Below are 13,197 nucleotides of genomic sequence, written 5' to 3' on the forward strand. Positions count from 1 at the left end.
ATGACGTCACTCTGCATCACCATCTCGGTTTTTGGCCGTCGCCAAGATGGTGACGTCTAAAATTACTTTTCCTCAACCTTTGTTATTGTATTGTATTATGTTATGTTATTGTATCGTGTCAATGAGGCTCCTCACGTATAGTTTATCGTATATGTAAGTATAGAAGGTTTTACGTTCTGTATTCGTCATGTGAACTACGTCTGCAGTGGCGCAGACGTTGGAAATGAAATTCTTGTTCTCCAACAGCGCTACTACAACATGTATAAAAAGAAAAACATAAGAATTCAAGACATAAAATAGTGCAGAGTTTTATATAAAAGATAAAGCAGAAGGTTGGTGACCAGTAGAGATAAAATACATAAACTGTTTCAACAGGATCAAATATGAAATGTTTGTTGAGCTGCTGGAGTCTGAAGTTAATCTCTTTATATAAGAGCTGGTTTAATTCACTTTTCAGTCCGGCCTGTAATCCTCCTCCTCTTCATCATCCTCCTCCTCTTCATCATCCTCCTCCTCTTCATCCTCCTCTTCATCCTCTTCTTCATCCTCCTCCTCCACCTCATCCTCTTCATCCTCCTCCTCTTCATCCTCCTCTTCCTCCTCCTCTTCCTCCTCCTCATTCTCCTCCTCCTCCTCCTCTTCATCCTCCTCTTCCTCCTCCTCTTCATCCTCCTCCTCTTCATCCTCCTCTTCTTCCTGCTGCTGAGATGATGTTTTAATCCACAGATGATGAGGTCTCACTCTGTTGTTCAGAGCAGAGCTCCATTCAGGCACAAACTGTGTGAATAACTGCAGTGGTGGAAAGTAGAAGTACATTTACTCAAGTACTCTACTTAAATACACATTTAAGAGTACCTGAGCAGGTAGTGATCAGAGTACCTGAGCAGGTAGTGATCGGAGTACCTGAGCAGGTAGTGAACGGAGTACCTGAGCAGGTAGTGAACGGAGTACCTGAGCAGGTAATGAACGGAGTACCTGAGCAGGTAATGAACGGAGTACCTGAGCAGGTAGTGAACGGAGTACCTGAGCAGGTGGGAGCTGCAGATTCATTGCCGTTATTATGATATAAATCTAGATTATAGTTGCTTTAAAAGAGAATCTCTCTCTGATGGTCCTGTGATGTCACAGAGAGAGAGAGGGGGGGGGGCTGTTAAACAGAGCGATCAGCTGTTAAACTGATGATGTCGTTCTTCCCTCTCTGTCCAGCTGACGTCTCTCTGGGATTTAATCCTCTCTCCTCTCTGGATGTGACCGTGATGGATCCTCCTCACAGCAGCCTGAACAGTCCGAGTCTGGAGCTGAACCGTCTGCGGCTGAGTGACGGGCAAGGTCAGTGTTTAGGTCAGTGTTTCAGTGTTTAGGTCAGTGTTTAGGTCAGTGTTTAGGTCAGTGTTTCTGTGTTTAGGTCAGTGTTTCTGTGTTTAGGTCAGTGTTTAGGTCAGTGTTTCTGTGTTTAGGTCAGTGTTTCAGTGTTTAGGTCAGTGTTTAGGTCAGTGTTTCTGTGTTTAGGTCAGTGTTTCTGTGTTTAGGTCAGTGTTTAGGTCAGTGTTTCTGTGTTTAGGTCAGTGTTTCAGTGTTTAGGTCAGTGTTTAGGTCAGTGTTTCTGTGTTTAGGTCAGTGTTTCAGTGTTTAGGTCAGTGTTTAGGTCAGTGTTTCTGTGTTTAGGTCAGTGTTTCAGTGTTTAGGTCAGTGTTTCAGTGTTTAGGTCAGTGTTTCTGTGTTTAGGTCAGTGTTTCAGTGTTTAGGTCAGTGTTTCAGTGTTTAGGTCAGTGTTTCTGTGTTTAGGTCAGTGTTTAGGTCAGTGTTTAGGTCAGTGTTTCAGTGTTTAGGTCAGTGTTTAGGTCAGTGTTTAGGTCAGTGTTTAGGTCAGTGTTTCAGTGTTTAGGTCAGTGTTTCAGTGTTTAGGTCAGTGTTTAGGTCAGTGTTTCAGTGTTTAGGTCAGTGTTTCTGTGTTTAGGTCAGTGTTTCTGTGTTTAGGTCAGTGTTTCAGTGTTTAGGTCAGTGTTTCAGTGTTTAGGTCAGTGTTTCTGTGTTTAGGTCAGTGTTTCAGTGTTTAGGTCAGTGTTTAGGTCAGTGTTTCTGTGTTTAGGTCAGTGTTTAGGTCAGTGTTTAGGTCAGTGTTTCTGTGTTTAGGTCAGTGTTTTGGTCAGTGTTTCAGTGTTTAGGTCAGTGTTTAGGTCAGTGTTTCTGTGTTTAGGTCAGTGTTTAGGTCAGTGTTTAGGTCAGTGTTTCAGTGTTTAGGTCAGTGTTTAGGTCAGTGTTTCTGTGTTTAGGTCAGTGTTTCTGTGTTTAGGTCAGTGTTTCAGTGTTTAGGTCAGTGTTTCTGTGTTTAGGTCAGTGTTTAGGTCAGTGTTTAGGTCAGTGTTTCTGTGTTTAGGTCAGTGTTTCTGTGTTTAGGTCAGTGTTTCAGTGTTTAGGTCAGTGTTTCTGTGTTTAGGTCAGTGTTTAGGTCAGTGTTTCAGTGTTTAGGTCAGTGTTTCTGTGTTTAGGTCAGTGTTTCAGTGTTTTGGTCAGTGTTTCTGTGTTTAGGTCAGTGTTTAGGTCAGTGTTTAGGTCAGTGTTTCAGTGTTTTGGTCAGTGTTTCTGTGTTTAGGTCAGTGTTTAGGTCAGTGTTTCAGTGTTTTGGTCAGTGTTTCTGTGTTTAGGTCAGTGTTTAGGTCAGTGTTTCAGTGTTTAGGTCTGTGTTTTGGTCAGTGTTTCTGTGTTTAGGTCAGTGTTTAGGTCAGCATGTATTTCTCTGTTACTCTGTTGGTGACTTTAAACCGTCTCAGTCCACTCTGCTGTCCTGAGAGTTGGACTCTGAGTATATAATAGTATACTGTATATATATGAGTATATAATCTGCTTTATGGTCCGCTGGAACCCCCCCCCCCCTCCACGCTGCATCGTATCCTGACTCTGATCAACACTTTGAATCAGCTGCTCAGTTTCTAAAGAGCTTATGAAGAGCTTGATCCTGCAGCACAGTGCTGCCGGGCTGATGGTGATGAAGCTGAAGTGTTCAGGTCCAGTTTGGTGACTTCATGTAAATGTTGAGCTGGTTTGGCTGCTCTGATTTCAATGTTGATGTAAATGAGCAGAGCGAGTCTGTCAGGTAAACAGGAAGTCAGTCAGGTAAACAGGAAGTCAGAGTCTGTCAGGTAAACAGGAAGTCAGTCAGGTAAACAGGAAGTCAGAGTCAGTCAGGTAAACAGGAAGTCAGTCAGGTAAACAGGAGGTCAGAGTCTGTCAGGTAAACAGGAAGTCAGTCAGGTAAACAGGAAGTCAGTCAGGTAAACAGGAAGTCAGAGTCTGTCAGGTAAACAGGAAGTCTGTCAGAGTCCGTCAGGTTAACAGGAAGTCTGTCAGGTAAACAGGAAGTCTGTCAGAGTCCGTCAGGTGAACAGGAAGTCTGTCAGGTAAATAGGAAGTTAGAGTCTGTCAGGTAAACAGGAAGTCTGTCAGAGTCTGTCAGGTAGACAGGAAGTCTGTCAGAGTCCGTCAGGTAAACAGGAAGTCTGTCAGAGTCTGTCAGGTAAACAGGAAGTCAGTCAGGTAAACAGGAAGTCAGTCAGGTAAACAGGAAGTCAGAGTCTGTCAGGTAAACAGGAAGTCTGTCAGAGTCCGTCAGGTTAACAGGAAGTCTGTCAGGTAAACAGGAAATCAGAGTTTGTCAGGTGAACAGGAAGTCTGTTAGGTAAACAGGAAGTCAGAGTCTGTCAGGTAAACAGGAAGTCTGTCAGAGTCTGTCAGGTAGACAGGAAGTCTGTCAGAGTCTGTCAGGTAGACAGGAAGTCTGTCAGTCTGTCAGGTAGACAGGAAGTCTGTCAGAGTCTGTCAGGTAAACAGGAAGTCTGTCAGGTAAACAGGAAGTCAGAGTTTGTCAGGTAAACAGGAAGTCTGTCAGAGTCCATCATGTAAACAGGAAGTCTGTCAGGTAAACAGGAAGTCATCCTCCGCTGGGTCCCAGCGAGGCCTCTGAGGAGCTTCTTTCTCAGCTCTCTTTGTCCTCCGTAGACTGAGAGTCTGGCAGCAGCTCCAGTCTGCTGAATCTCCAGAGTCTCTGTGGATAATCACCTTCACATGGAGAGAGAAAGGACGCTTCACCTCCTCCATTCACTGACAGGATGGAGGGAGGAGGAGGAGGAAGAGGAGGAGGAGAGGAGGAGGAGAGGAGGAGGGTCAGCTGTGTCTGAAGTGGTGATAGTTAATGAGTCTCTCAGAGCTGTTAGACTGTTAGAGGCTCCGAGGTCGTTACTGGATATCTAAAGATATAATCAGATTTGGCCCGATGACTTTATTAAAATAAAGACTACTTCTACTGTAACAGAGTATTTCTACACTGTGGTATTAGTACCTTTACTGTAACAGAGTATTTCTACAGTGTGGTATTAGTACTTTGGTCTCTTAGATTAATAATAATGAACCATTCTGACTCCTGATATAAAGTTTGAATTAGTTTCTTGTTCACAGAGAAAACATCAGATGAGTCGAAGACGTCACAGTTTGAACTCTCTTCCTCCTCCTCCTCCTCCTCTTCCTCCTCCTCCTCCTTCTCTTCCTCCTCCTCCTCCTCCTCTTCCGCCTCCTCCTCCTCTTCCTCCTCCTCTTCCTCCTCCTCTTCCTCTTCCTCCTCTTCCGCCTCCTCCTCCTCTTCCTCCTCCTCCTCCTCCTCCTCTCCTCTTCCTCCTCCTCCTCCTCTTCAACAGGCTCGTTGTTCAGAGTCTCTGAAGTCTTTTGTCCTCTGAGGGAGGACAGAGAGAGGGACGGAGGACATGCACACAGTGTCTTTTCAAATAAACCTTTTCACAGGAAGCGTCCGGTTGTTGTCGCTCGGTGACGCAGATCTGATGTGAATCAGGGTCAACGTACATTAAAGGGTTAATATCCCTCACTGTGCTTTAATGGTGATCTCTCTCACACACACACGCACACGCACACGCACACGCACGCACACACACACACACACACACACACACACACACACACACACACACACACACACACACACACACTGTGATAATCCTCTTACATCATCAGCAGCTCTGAAACGTTTCTCTTCTTCATCTTTGATGTGATGCAATGCGAGTACACGAGTACACGAGTACACGAGTACACGAGAACACGAGTACACGAGAACACGAGTACACGAGTACACGAGTACACGAGAACACGAGTACACGAGTACACGAGAACACGAGTACACGAGAACACGAGAACACGAGTACACGAGTACACGAGTACACGAGAACTCGAGTACACGAGTACACGAGAACACGAGAACACGAGTACACGAGAACACGAGTACACGAGTACACGAGTACACGAGAACTACTAACAGTGTAAAGTATATTTACTAAAGTACTGTACTAAAGGACAAGGTACTTGTACTTTCCTTGAGTATTTCCATGTTCTGCTTCTTTCTATACTTCTATTTAAAGGAGTTAAAATGAGTACAGCCATTGTCATTGTCTAGCTGTCCTCCAGAGGCCCTCAGACTTCCTGTCCCCGTCCCCGTCCCCGTCCCCTGACCCCTCAACCAACCCTCTCCACCCCCCCGTCAGAATAAAAGTCTGAAAAAAGTCTAAAAGAAATGTCTTAAAACAGTCTGAAGAAGCCTTCGTATCCCACCTGGTGGATGGTCACACCTGTCTGTATGTGAACTGACTGTCTTCCAGCCACGGAGTCGGCAGACGGCGGTGGCGGCGGCGGCGGCGGCGGCGGCGGCGGCGGCGGCGGTGGCGGCGGCGTGGACGACCTGCCGGTTCCTCAGCAGATCCGGATCAGTAACATCACCTGTGATTCGTTCAAGATCAGCTGGGAGATGGAGAGCAGACGCAGAGAGAGGATCAGTCACTACTTCATCGACCTCAACAAGAAGGAGAACCAGAAGGAGAACAAGTTCAAACATAAGGTCGGTTCCACCAAACACAAGGTCGGTTCTAACAAACACCTGATCGGTTCCACAAAACATCTGATCGTATTTACATCATGTTCTCCACTTGGTTATCATCGTCTGAATTCTGACTGGAGCTTCTCCTCCTCCTTCTCCTCCTCTTCCTCGTCCTCCTCTTCCTCGTCCTCCTCCTCCTCCTCCTCCTCCTCGTCCTCCTCCTCCTCTTCCTCGTCCTCCTCCTCCTCTTCCTCCTCCTCCTCTTCCTCGTCCTCCTCTTCCTCGTCCTCCTCCTCCTCCTCCTCCTCCCCGTCCTCCTCTTCCTCCTCCTCTTCCTCAGGATGTACCGACGAAGCTGGTGGCGAAGGCGGTTCCCCTGCCGATGACGGTGCGAGGTCATTGGTTCCTGAGTCCTCGTACAGAGTACACCGTGTCCGTCCAGACCGCCGCCAAACAGCCGGACGGAAACTACGCCGTCTCTCGGTGGAGCGAGATCATCGAGTTCTGCACCGCAGGTTGGACGAGAGGACAAAACGTCAAACAGCTAAATATTAATATTCATATTATCTCATCAATCTTTTAACCAACATCAGAACCACCAGAAACTCGTTTATTTAACCCTTTAAAGGACGGTTTGTTTACATCATGACACCGTTGTCTGTCACTGAGTGATGAAGTTACACGATTGGTCGGCCCGGTGTTGGAGTCTCCTCATTGGCCGGTTCTCTTTGAAAAGGCGGGAACACAACCCCTGTGTGTATTATAGGTGTGTATTATAGGTGTGTATTATAGGTGTGTGTTATAGGTGTGTGTTCTCTGTGCAGATTACTCCTCCGTCCATCTGAACCAGCTGCTGCAGAAAGCCGAGGCGATCGCCGGCAGGATGCTGCCGTTCAGCGTCTTCTACAGGAACCAGCAGGAGGAGTACGTCCGGCAGGCCAGGTGTGTGTGTGTGTGTGTCCTGTTGTGTCCTCTACCTGTCCAGGTGTGTTCTAACCCACCCCACCCCCCCTGCGCTGTCAACAGCCCTTCGTATCGCTCCAGAGATGCTCAGTGCCGCCGCATGCTGCCGTCGGTTAAAGACAACAGCGGCAGCCACGGGTCACCCATCAGCGGCAAACTGGAGGGCGTCTTCTTCAGCTGCAACACCGAGTTCAACACAGGAAAACCCCCCCAGGACTCACCGTATGGACCCCACCGCTTCCAGGTACCGCCACAGACCCGGTACGGGACGATGGTTGTTTTGTTCTGTGTCACTTCAGGGAATTTTAGGAAGTCCAACCAGAACTTCTAAACTGCTAAAGCTGCACCTGAACGTCACAATGTTGTTCCTGATGGAGATAAAACTCAACTGGTTTCTGGTCACTCCACTGGTTTCTGGTTGATCCACTGGTTTCTGGTCGCTCCACTGGTTTCTGGTCGCTCCACAGGTTTCTGGTTAATCTGCTGGTTTCTGGTTGATCCACTGGTTTCTGGCTGATCCGCTGGTTTCTGGTCGCTCCGCTGGTTTCTGGTCGCTCCACTGGTTTCTGGTTGATCCACTGGTGTCTGGTTGATCCACTGGTTTCTGGTCGCTCCGCTGGTTTCTGGTCGCTCCGCTGGTTTCTGGTTGATCTGCTGGTTTCTGGTTGATCCACTGGTTTCTGGCTGATCCGCTGGTTTCTGGTCGCTCCGCTGGTTTCTGGTCGCTCCACTGGTTTCTGGTTGATCCGCTGGTTTCTGGTCCCTCCGCTGGTTTCTGGTTAATCCGCTGGTTTCTAGTCGCTCCACTGGTTTCTGGTCGCTCCACTGGTTTCTGGTCGATCCAGGCAGAATAAGTAAATCTAACGCTGCGTTTGTTTCTGCACAGATCCGAGCCGCCGTCCTCTTCAACCAGAACACCAACGTGTACTTCGGGGATTTCTACTGCATGTACACGTCCTACCACTACGTCATCCTGGTCCTTGCTCCGGACGGCTCCGACGGAGACGCCTTCTGTAAAGGGAGGCTGCCAGCGCTAGACCGGTCCGACAACCGCCTTCTGAGCTGCACGGAAGAGGACGACGGCTCGCTGTCTTTCCGCCACGCCCAGGACGTCATCCTGGAGGTGATCTACACGGAGCCGGTGGACCTGTCTTCAGGGACGATGGCGCATATCAGCGGCCACCAGCTCATGAGTCAGTCCACCGCCAACGCCAAGAAAGACCCCAGCTGCAAGATCTGCAACATCAGCGTGGGACGTTAGCCGGACCGTCTGACGGGACGACCGGCTAGCTGCTAATAACTAAAGACATAAAGACATAGCTGGCTAGATGGTAGCTAAGTGCCGGTGATGCCGGGCCGGCTGGCAGGAAATTAATTGAACTAAATTCTAAATTTTGAATATGTATCAACATTTTATTACGAATGATTCTAGTATTATAAATCATCCGTTGGTCATCCAGAGTTCATAGTTAGCTCCGCTAAGGAGGTCATCGTTGTCTTTGTATCGGCTGGTTTCAGTTTGTCGGCAGGATTACGGAAAGAACGACCTGCCCAATTTTCATGAAACTGGGTGGAACAGTGTAACATGGGCCAAAGATGAACCCAATCTGGAGTGGATCTGGATCGTGGAGAGAGAACCGGATCCGGCGTTGGAGGCTCCCGTTCCCGCTTCCATTGGTAGCGTTTCCTTTAACTCCGCCTCCCAGCCCTCGCTCCAGCCTCGGTCTGCGTCTCATTCACATGAACGGAGGAAGGAAATAACTCTGGATTCAGCTATAAGTTCATTTTATAACTTTTAGGACCTGATGATTTAAATGTGACGGACGCGGAAGTTGCAGTACCGCCGTTTGGCGACTACGAAAGCCAGCATCAACAGCCGGCGCTCTTCCTCGGGGGCTTGATCTGAATCACAAGGCGGACACATTCATTATGTTTCACTCATGGAAGCGGCCTCGGCGAAGGTCTGCGCTCTCCGAGTGCCCCTCTAGTTCCAGATGTAACTGTGAAGGAGAATACAGAGCTGATGTGGAACCAGAACTTTACGGTTCTGTTAAAGAAGAAGAAGAAGAAGAAGAAACCCCCAAAATGACTACAAGTCCAGCTTGTCGAGGAGGAGGATGACTTTCATCCAGGAGAACGCTGCTCGTGTTCACAACATTCAGTTTAATTTTCACTGTACTAACGTCGTAGTTTTCAGCCCAAACATGTTGTTCTTTCCTAAACCGAACCAGAGTGAATCCAAGCAGATGTTTTTGTTTAACTCACGTCATTAATCACGTGTTTAGTGCGAGCGTAAAGTGGCGCCAAGGTGTCTGATAAAGCGTCAGTATGTGACGGGTTGGGATGAGAACGTGCTGAAAACTACCTGATACCTTTAATATTGTTCCTTCTGAGTATTTCTATCAGACACTAAACACAGCGGCAGCTCGTTGCTGATGTATTGTCAGATCAATTAAAACCATGTTGCTGCTAAATGTCTTTCTCCAGATTTATTTTAATCAAGATAAACACTGTCTGTTTAATTAACTGTGTTCTGCTTTCATGTCAGTTATGAATTGATGGCTGTGAATGAATGTGTGAAAAGGTAGAAATATTGAATTAAAGTGACAGTCCTGCCTTTAAAACCTCAGAGTAAAAATACTGAATTATCAAGCATAACTCCGTACCATCACTGTTGTGTATGGAGGATGGAGCCTGCCAAAATAAAAATAAATAAATGAATAAATATGTCACTAAATTTAGCAAAAATAATATTTAAAATTAATGTAACCATTAATTAATTGGTAAAATGTAACGTGTAATGTAATGTTTTTTATTTGTTTCTTTATTTATTTATCTTTGTATTAATTCCCTTATTTATTTACTGTTCTGTTTAATTTTCCCTTTTATTTATTTATGTATTTCTTTTTTATAGACTTTTAAATGTATTATTTTTGCATTTATTCGTTTATTTTTGTGAGGTTGAAAAAAATTAATTAATAAAAATAAATACATTTAAAAATAAATATTAAATAAATAAAAAATAAATGCAAAAATAATTAAGCAAAGACGTGAAAAAAATAAATAAATAAATGGAAAAATCTATAAAAAATAAAAACATACATAAATAAAAGGGAAAAGTATAATTAAAATAATAAATATTTATTTTTAAATGTATGTATTTATTCATTTATTTATTTTTCAACCTCACAAAATAAATAAATATATAACAAATTTAAAAATAAATCAATTTAAAAATTGATCAAAATAAATACACAAATAAATATATAAGGGAATAAATACAAAGATGAATAAATAAAGAAGCAAATTAAAACAGAAATATCAATATATGGCACATTTTATCAATTAATTAATGGCCACATTTATTTTTAATGTTATCTTTGTTATATTTAATGACATATATATTTATTTATTCATTGATGGAGTTATTTATTTTTCATAACTATCTAGAGCTATATACAGAATAATGTTGTACCTGGAGGGTGAACCCACCTGAAAGTAAAATATATTGTAATTATTATTATAGTTATTAAGACACAGTGGAGCCGCTGCTTCTTCAGATTTGTGTTAACTTCTTTATTTATAAGATTACAAATTATGAAACATCACAATTCATCAACGCAGTTTCCTTTAATGATATGAAACCCCTCCAGAATACCCACAATCCTCTCTGCTCATCACAGATTAGTAGTTTCTTGTTTCCAGGTCAATTAGAGAACGCACAATAACTCAATACAAACAGCGTCTGGATATTTATTCTCTCTCCTGGTATAAAAATAAGTTCTAAGTGCTTCACACACTTTAATACTGTCTCTGCTTTGGCATGTTCACAGCTCGGATGTCGGCGCATCGTAAAACTCTCCAGAAACACTTAAATAGAGGAAACACGTCGGACTGAAGGATCGGTTGTCTGCGTTCGTTATTATCGGGAACAAAGACGATGTCGCGCAATTTCAATGTTCTTATTTTGACTTTCAAATCGAAAGTGGAAAAACTGCAATGTTTTCTTGCAGACTGTAAACAGACACCCTGGTCTTTTAAAAATGACGTTCCCATACAACGAAACTTCATCGTCAATCACGTTTATTATTAGGGAAACATATTTCTCCTGTATTATGTTTGTCTTTGACGTATCACAAATACGTTTCTAATCATAGTCTGCGAACAAACACCAGAGTTTCACCAGGAGACCGCTGTTCGTGTCCCGTGTGAAACCAGAAGTCAACATTGATTTATTTTAGGTTACGAACGTTACATCCAGCTCAGTCGCAGAGCAGTTTGTGAAATAGTCACATAATCGAATGTACTGATTCGTACATAGACATGAATTTCACCTTTTTTTTTCATGATTATCAGCACGAAATCAATTCGTATGTAATCCATGTAATTGTGAACCAGGAAGTGTAAAGAGTGGTGAACGCCACGTAGGGAGGAGGTCGGGATGGATGGGTGGGTTAAAAAACACCAGACTTTCACCAGGAGACCACTATGGTGCCCCGTGTGAGGCCAGAAGTCAACATTGATTTATTTGTCACGTAACTTCCGTACTTCAGTTCCAGCACTTCTGGAGTTATTTTAACCCAAACCGCCATCTTTTCTTAAACCTAACTAAGTCGTTTTGTTACCTAAACCTAACTAAGTCGATCTTTTCCTAAACCTAACTAAGTATTTTATATTGAAAAAACTGGAGTGGAAATTGACACGTCACATGTTGCTGGACATTCGTAGGAAAATGCACAAAAATATGTTGTTGAAAGTCGTGTCCATGTCCACGAATCAAATAGATAAAATTTTGTGACTACTTCAGGAACTCACGTGAGACTGTGTTGGTACTAATAACTTAACAAACGCACTTATTTTAAGCCAAACCATCATAAAGTCATTTTGTTGCGTTTTTTTGTTTTGTTTCAATTCACAACGTTAACCACGAGTTCAAAACTGCGACTGTAAACCGGGAGAAACGTTTATTACGATTAAGTTTCCCTCGAAAAGTAATCGAGGATGCAATTTAGATGTTTGGGGACGTCATTTTTAGGAGACCAGGTTGAAACAGAAGATGATTTTAATGAGGAAACTGATTTAATTTTGATTGTCATTGGCTCAGATTGATTTTTCTGTCAAATCCACTACGTCTTCTTTGTAACCACCAAAAGCTTTAGTTGGCTGCCTTTAAGTGTTTCAGTTGTCTAACCCTAAACCATCACTTATTAACCGTGACTACAATCCCGACTACGAGAGAATCTTCTAACTATGAACGTAATCTGGGGTTTGAGGTTCCCGTTTGGCGGCAGGTTTAAAACATCCAGAGACAAGTTTTAGCAGCTGGCTGATGTTTTTTTTTAGTAGAATCGGAACAAACGACACACGAAGTGAACATGAAAATACTGAAACATGGAAAAGAAATATCAACCAAAACGACGGTGAAGACCTGAAGCTGGTGTTTCTGTTCCTGTTCTGAGGTTTAACATTCAGGTGTTATTTTTTAAATATGATGATTAAACGTCATTAGTGCAGATCTACAGGTCGTAATGAAATATGACGGCAGAAAAACTGAACAGATTTCCTCAAAGCATCGTGTTGAAGATGAGGGAGAAAAAGACACAAAGTTCAGATGTACGAGATCTAAAAACTACATATTCACAGTTTGTAGAACTACAAAGTCTAGAATGCCTCAGTGACTAAAACAGGGTCTCCGTTTTAAAATCCGACTGTATCTTCAGACAGTCAACAGACTGCCAGGGAAAAACTACAGTCTGCAGTTGAAAGGCACTCAAGAGAACTACAACTCCCAGTTATCTCTGAGATAACAACACAGGGTTACAACAAATAACAAAATCTATTTATCTGATTCAGTTTTTGAATATTGTAAAAATACGAGAAACATGCAAAAAAAAATGCTTTAAAACAATTCCAACCTACAGCCAATCACAGGCTGTCTGCCAGCTACTTAATCAATCACAAAATAATCACAGACATGTACGTACGCGTAATTCAGAGACGGATAATATGAAGAAAGAAAAATAGATGTGACGGGTGAGGAATTTGTTTCAGGGCGACTGACGAGTCCGAAACGTTTTCCAGCAGCGGTTTTTGTCCACAGTGGTTTTGTCTTCCTGTAAAAGCTGCAGCGTAAAGGTGCATTCCCACTATTCTGCTTTAGTTTTTATTAGAAATAACAGATGAAACTAATGAAAGGAAAGGAGTCCATTCATTCCCACTAACCTGCTTTAGTTTTGGTAGAAATAACTGATGAAACTAATTCATTCCCACAGAACTTTTAAACTGATTTTGTTTTATTACCGCCGCCAAGGCCAAAGGGGAGGGGTGGGGGGGGCAGCGACGTACATGAAACCTGCCTTGGC

The 13,197-nt window shown here is 43.7% G+C and overlaps 1 protein-coding gene across 2 annotated transcripts; it reads left to right on the top strand.

Moving 5' to 3' along the window:
• The first annotated feature begins 1,175 nt into the window (after positions 1-1,175).
• LOC119479200 (phytanoyl-CoA hydroxylase-interacting protein-like) lies at positions 1,176-9,309 on the top strand. 2 transcript variants are annotated; one of them, XM_037754551.1, is made up of 7 exons: positions 1,176-1,329; positions 5,658-5,673; positions 5,713-5,893; positions 6,213-6,387; positions 6,697-6,814; positions 6,899-7,079; positions 7,722-9,309. In XM_037754551.1, exons 1-7 carry the CDS (start codon positions 1,179-1,181, stop codon positions 8,094-8,096), a joined length of 1,197 nt encoding a protein of 398 aa, XP_037610479.1. In that variant the 5' UTR covers positions 1,176-1,178; the 3' UTR covers positions 8,097-9,309. The 2 variants fall into 2 exon arrangements, with proteins under 2 accessions (XP_037610479.1, XP_037610480.1); XM_037754552.1 differs by having other exon boundaries at positions 5,722-5,893.
• The last annotated feature ends 3,888 nt before the right edge of the window (positions 9,310-13,197 follow it).

The sequence above is a fragment of the Sebastes umbrosus genome, chromosome 20, assembly GCF_015220745.1.
Source record: "Sebastes umbrosus isolate fSebUmb1 chromosome 20, fSebUmb1.pri, whole genome shotgun sequence".
Classification (NCBI taxonomy): domain Eukaryota; kingdom Metazoa; phylum Chordata; class Actinopteri; order Perciformes; family Sebastidae; genus Sebastes; species Sebastes umbrosus.

Excerpts from the sequence above, each read along its gene's own strand:
- LOC119479200 (XM_037754551.1), top strand. The coding sequence starts at position 1,179 with ATGATGTCGTTCTTCCCTCTCTGTCCAGCTGACGTCTCTCTGGGATTT. Across the intron at positions 6,388-6,696 it reads CATCGAGTTCTGCACCGCAG|ATTACTCCTCCGTCCATCTG; the intron begins GTTGGACGAGAG and ends TTCTCTGTGCAG. Across the intron at positions 6,815-6,898 it reads GAGTACGTCCGGCAGGCCAG|CCCTTCGTATCGCTCCAGAG; the intron begins GTGTGTGTGTGT and ends CGCTGTCAACAG.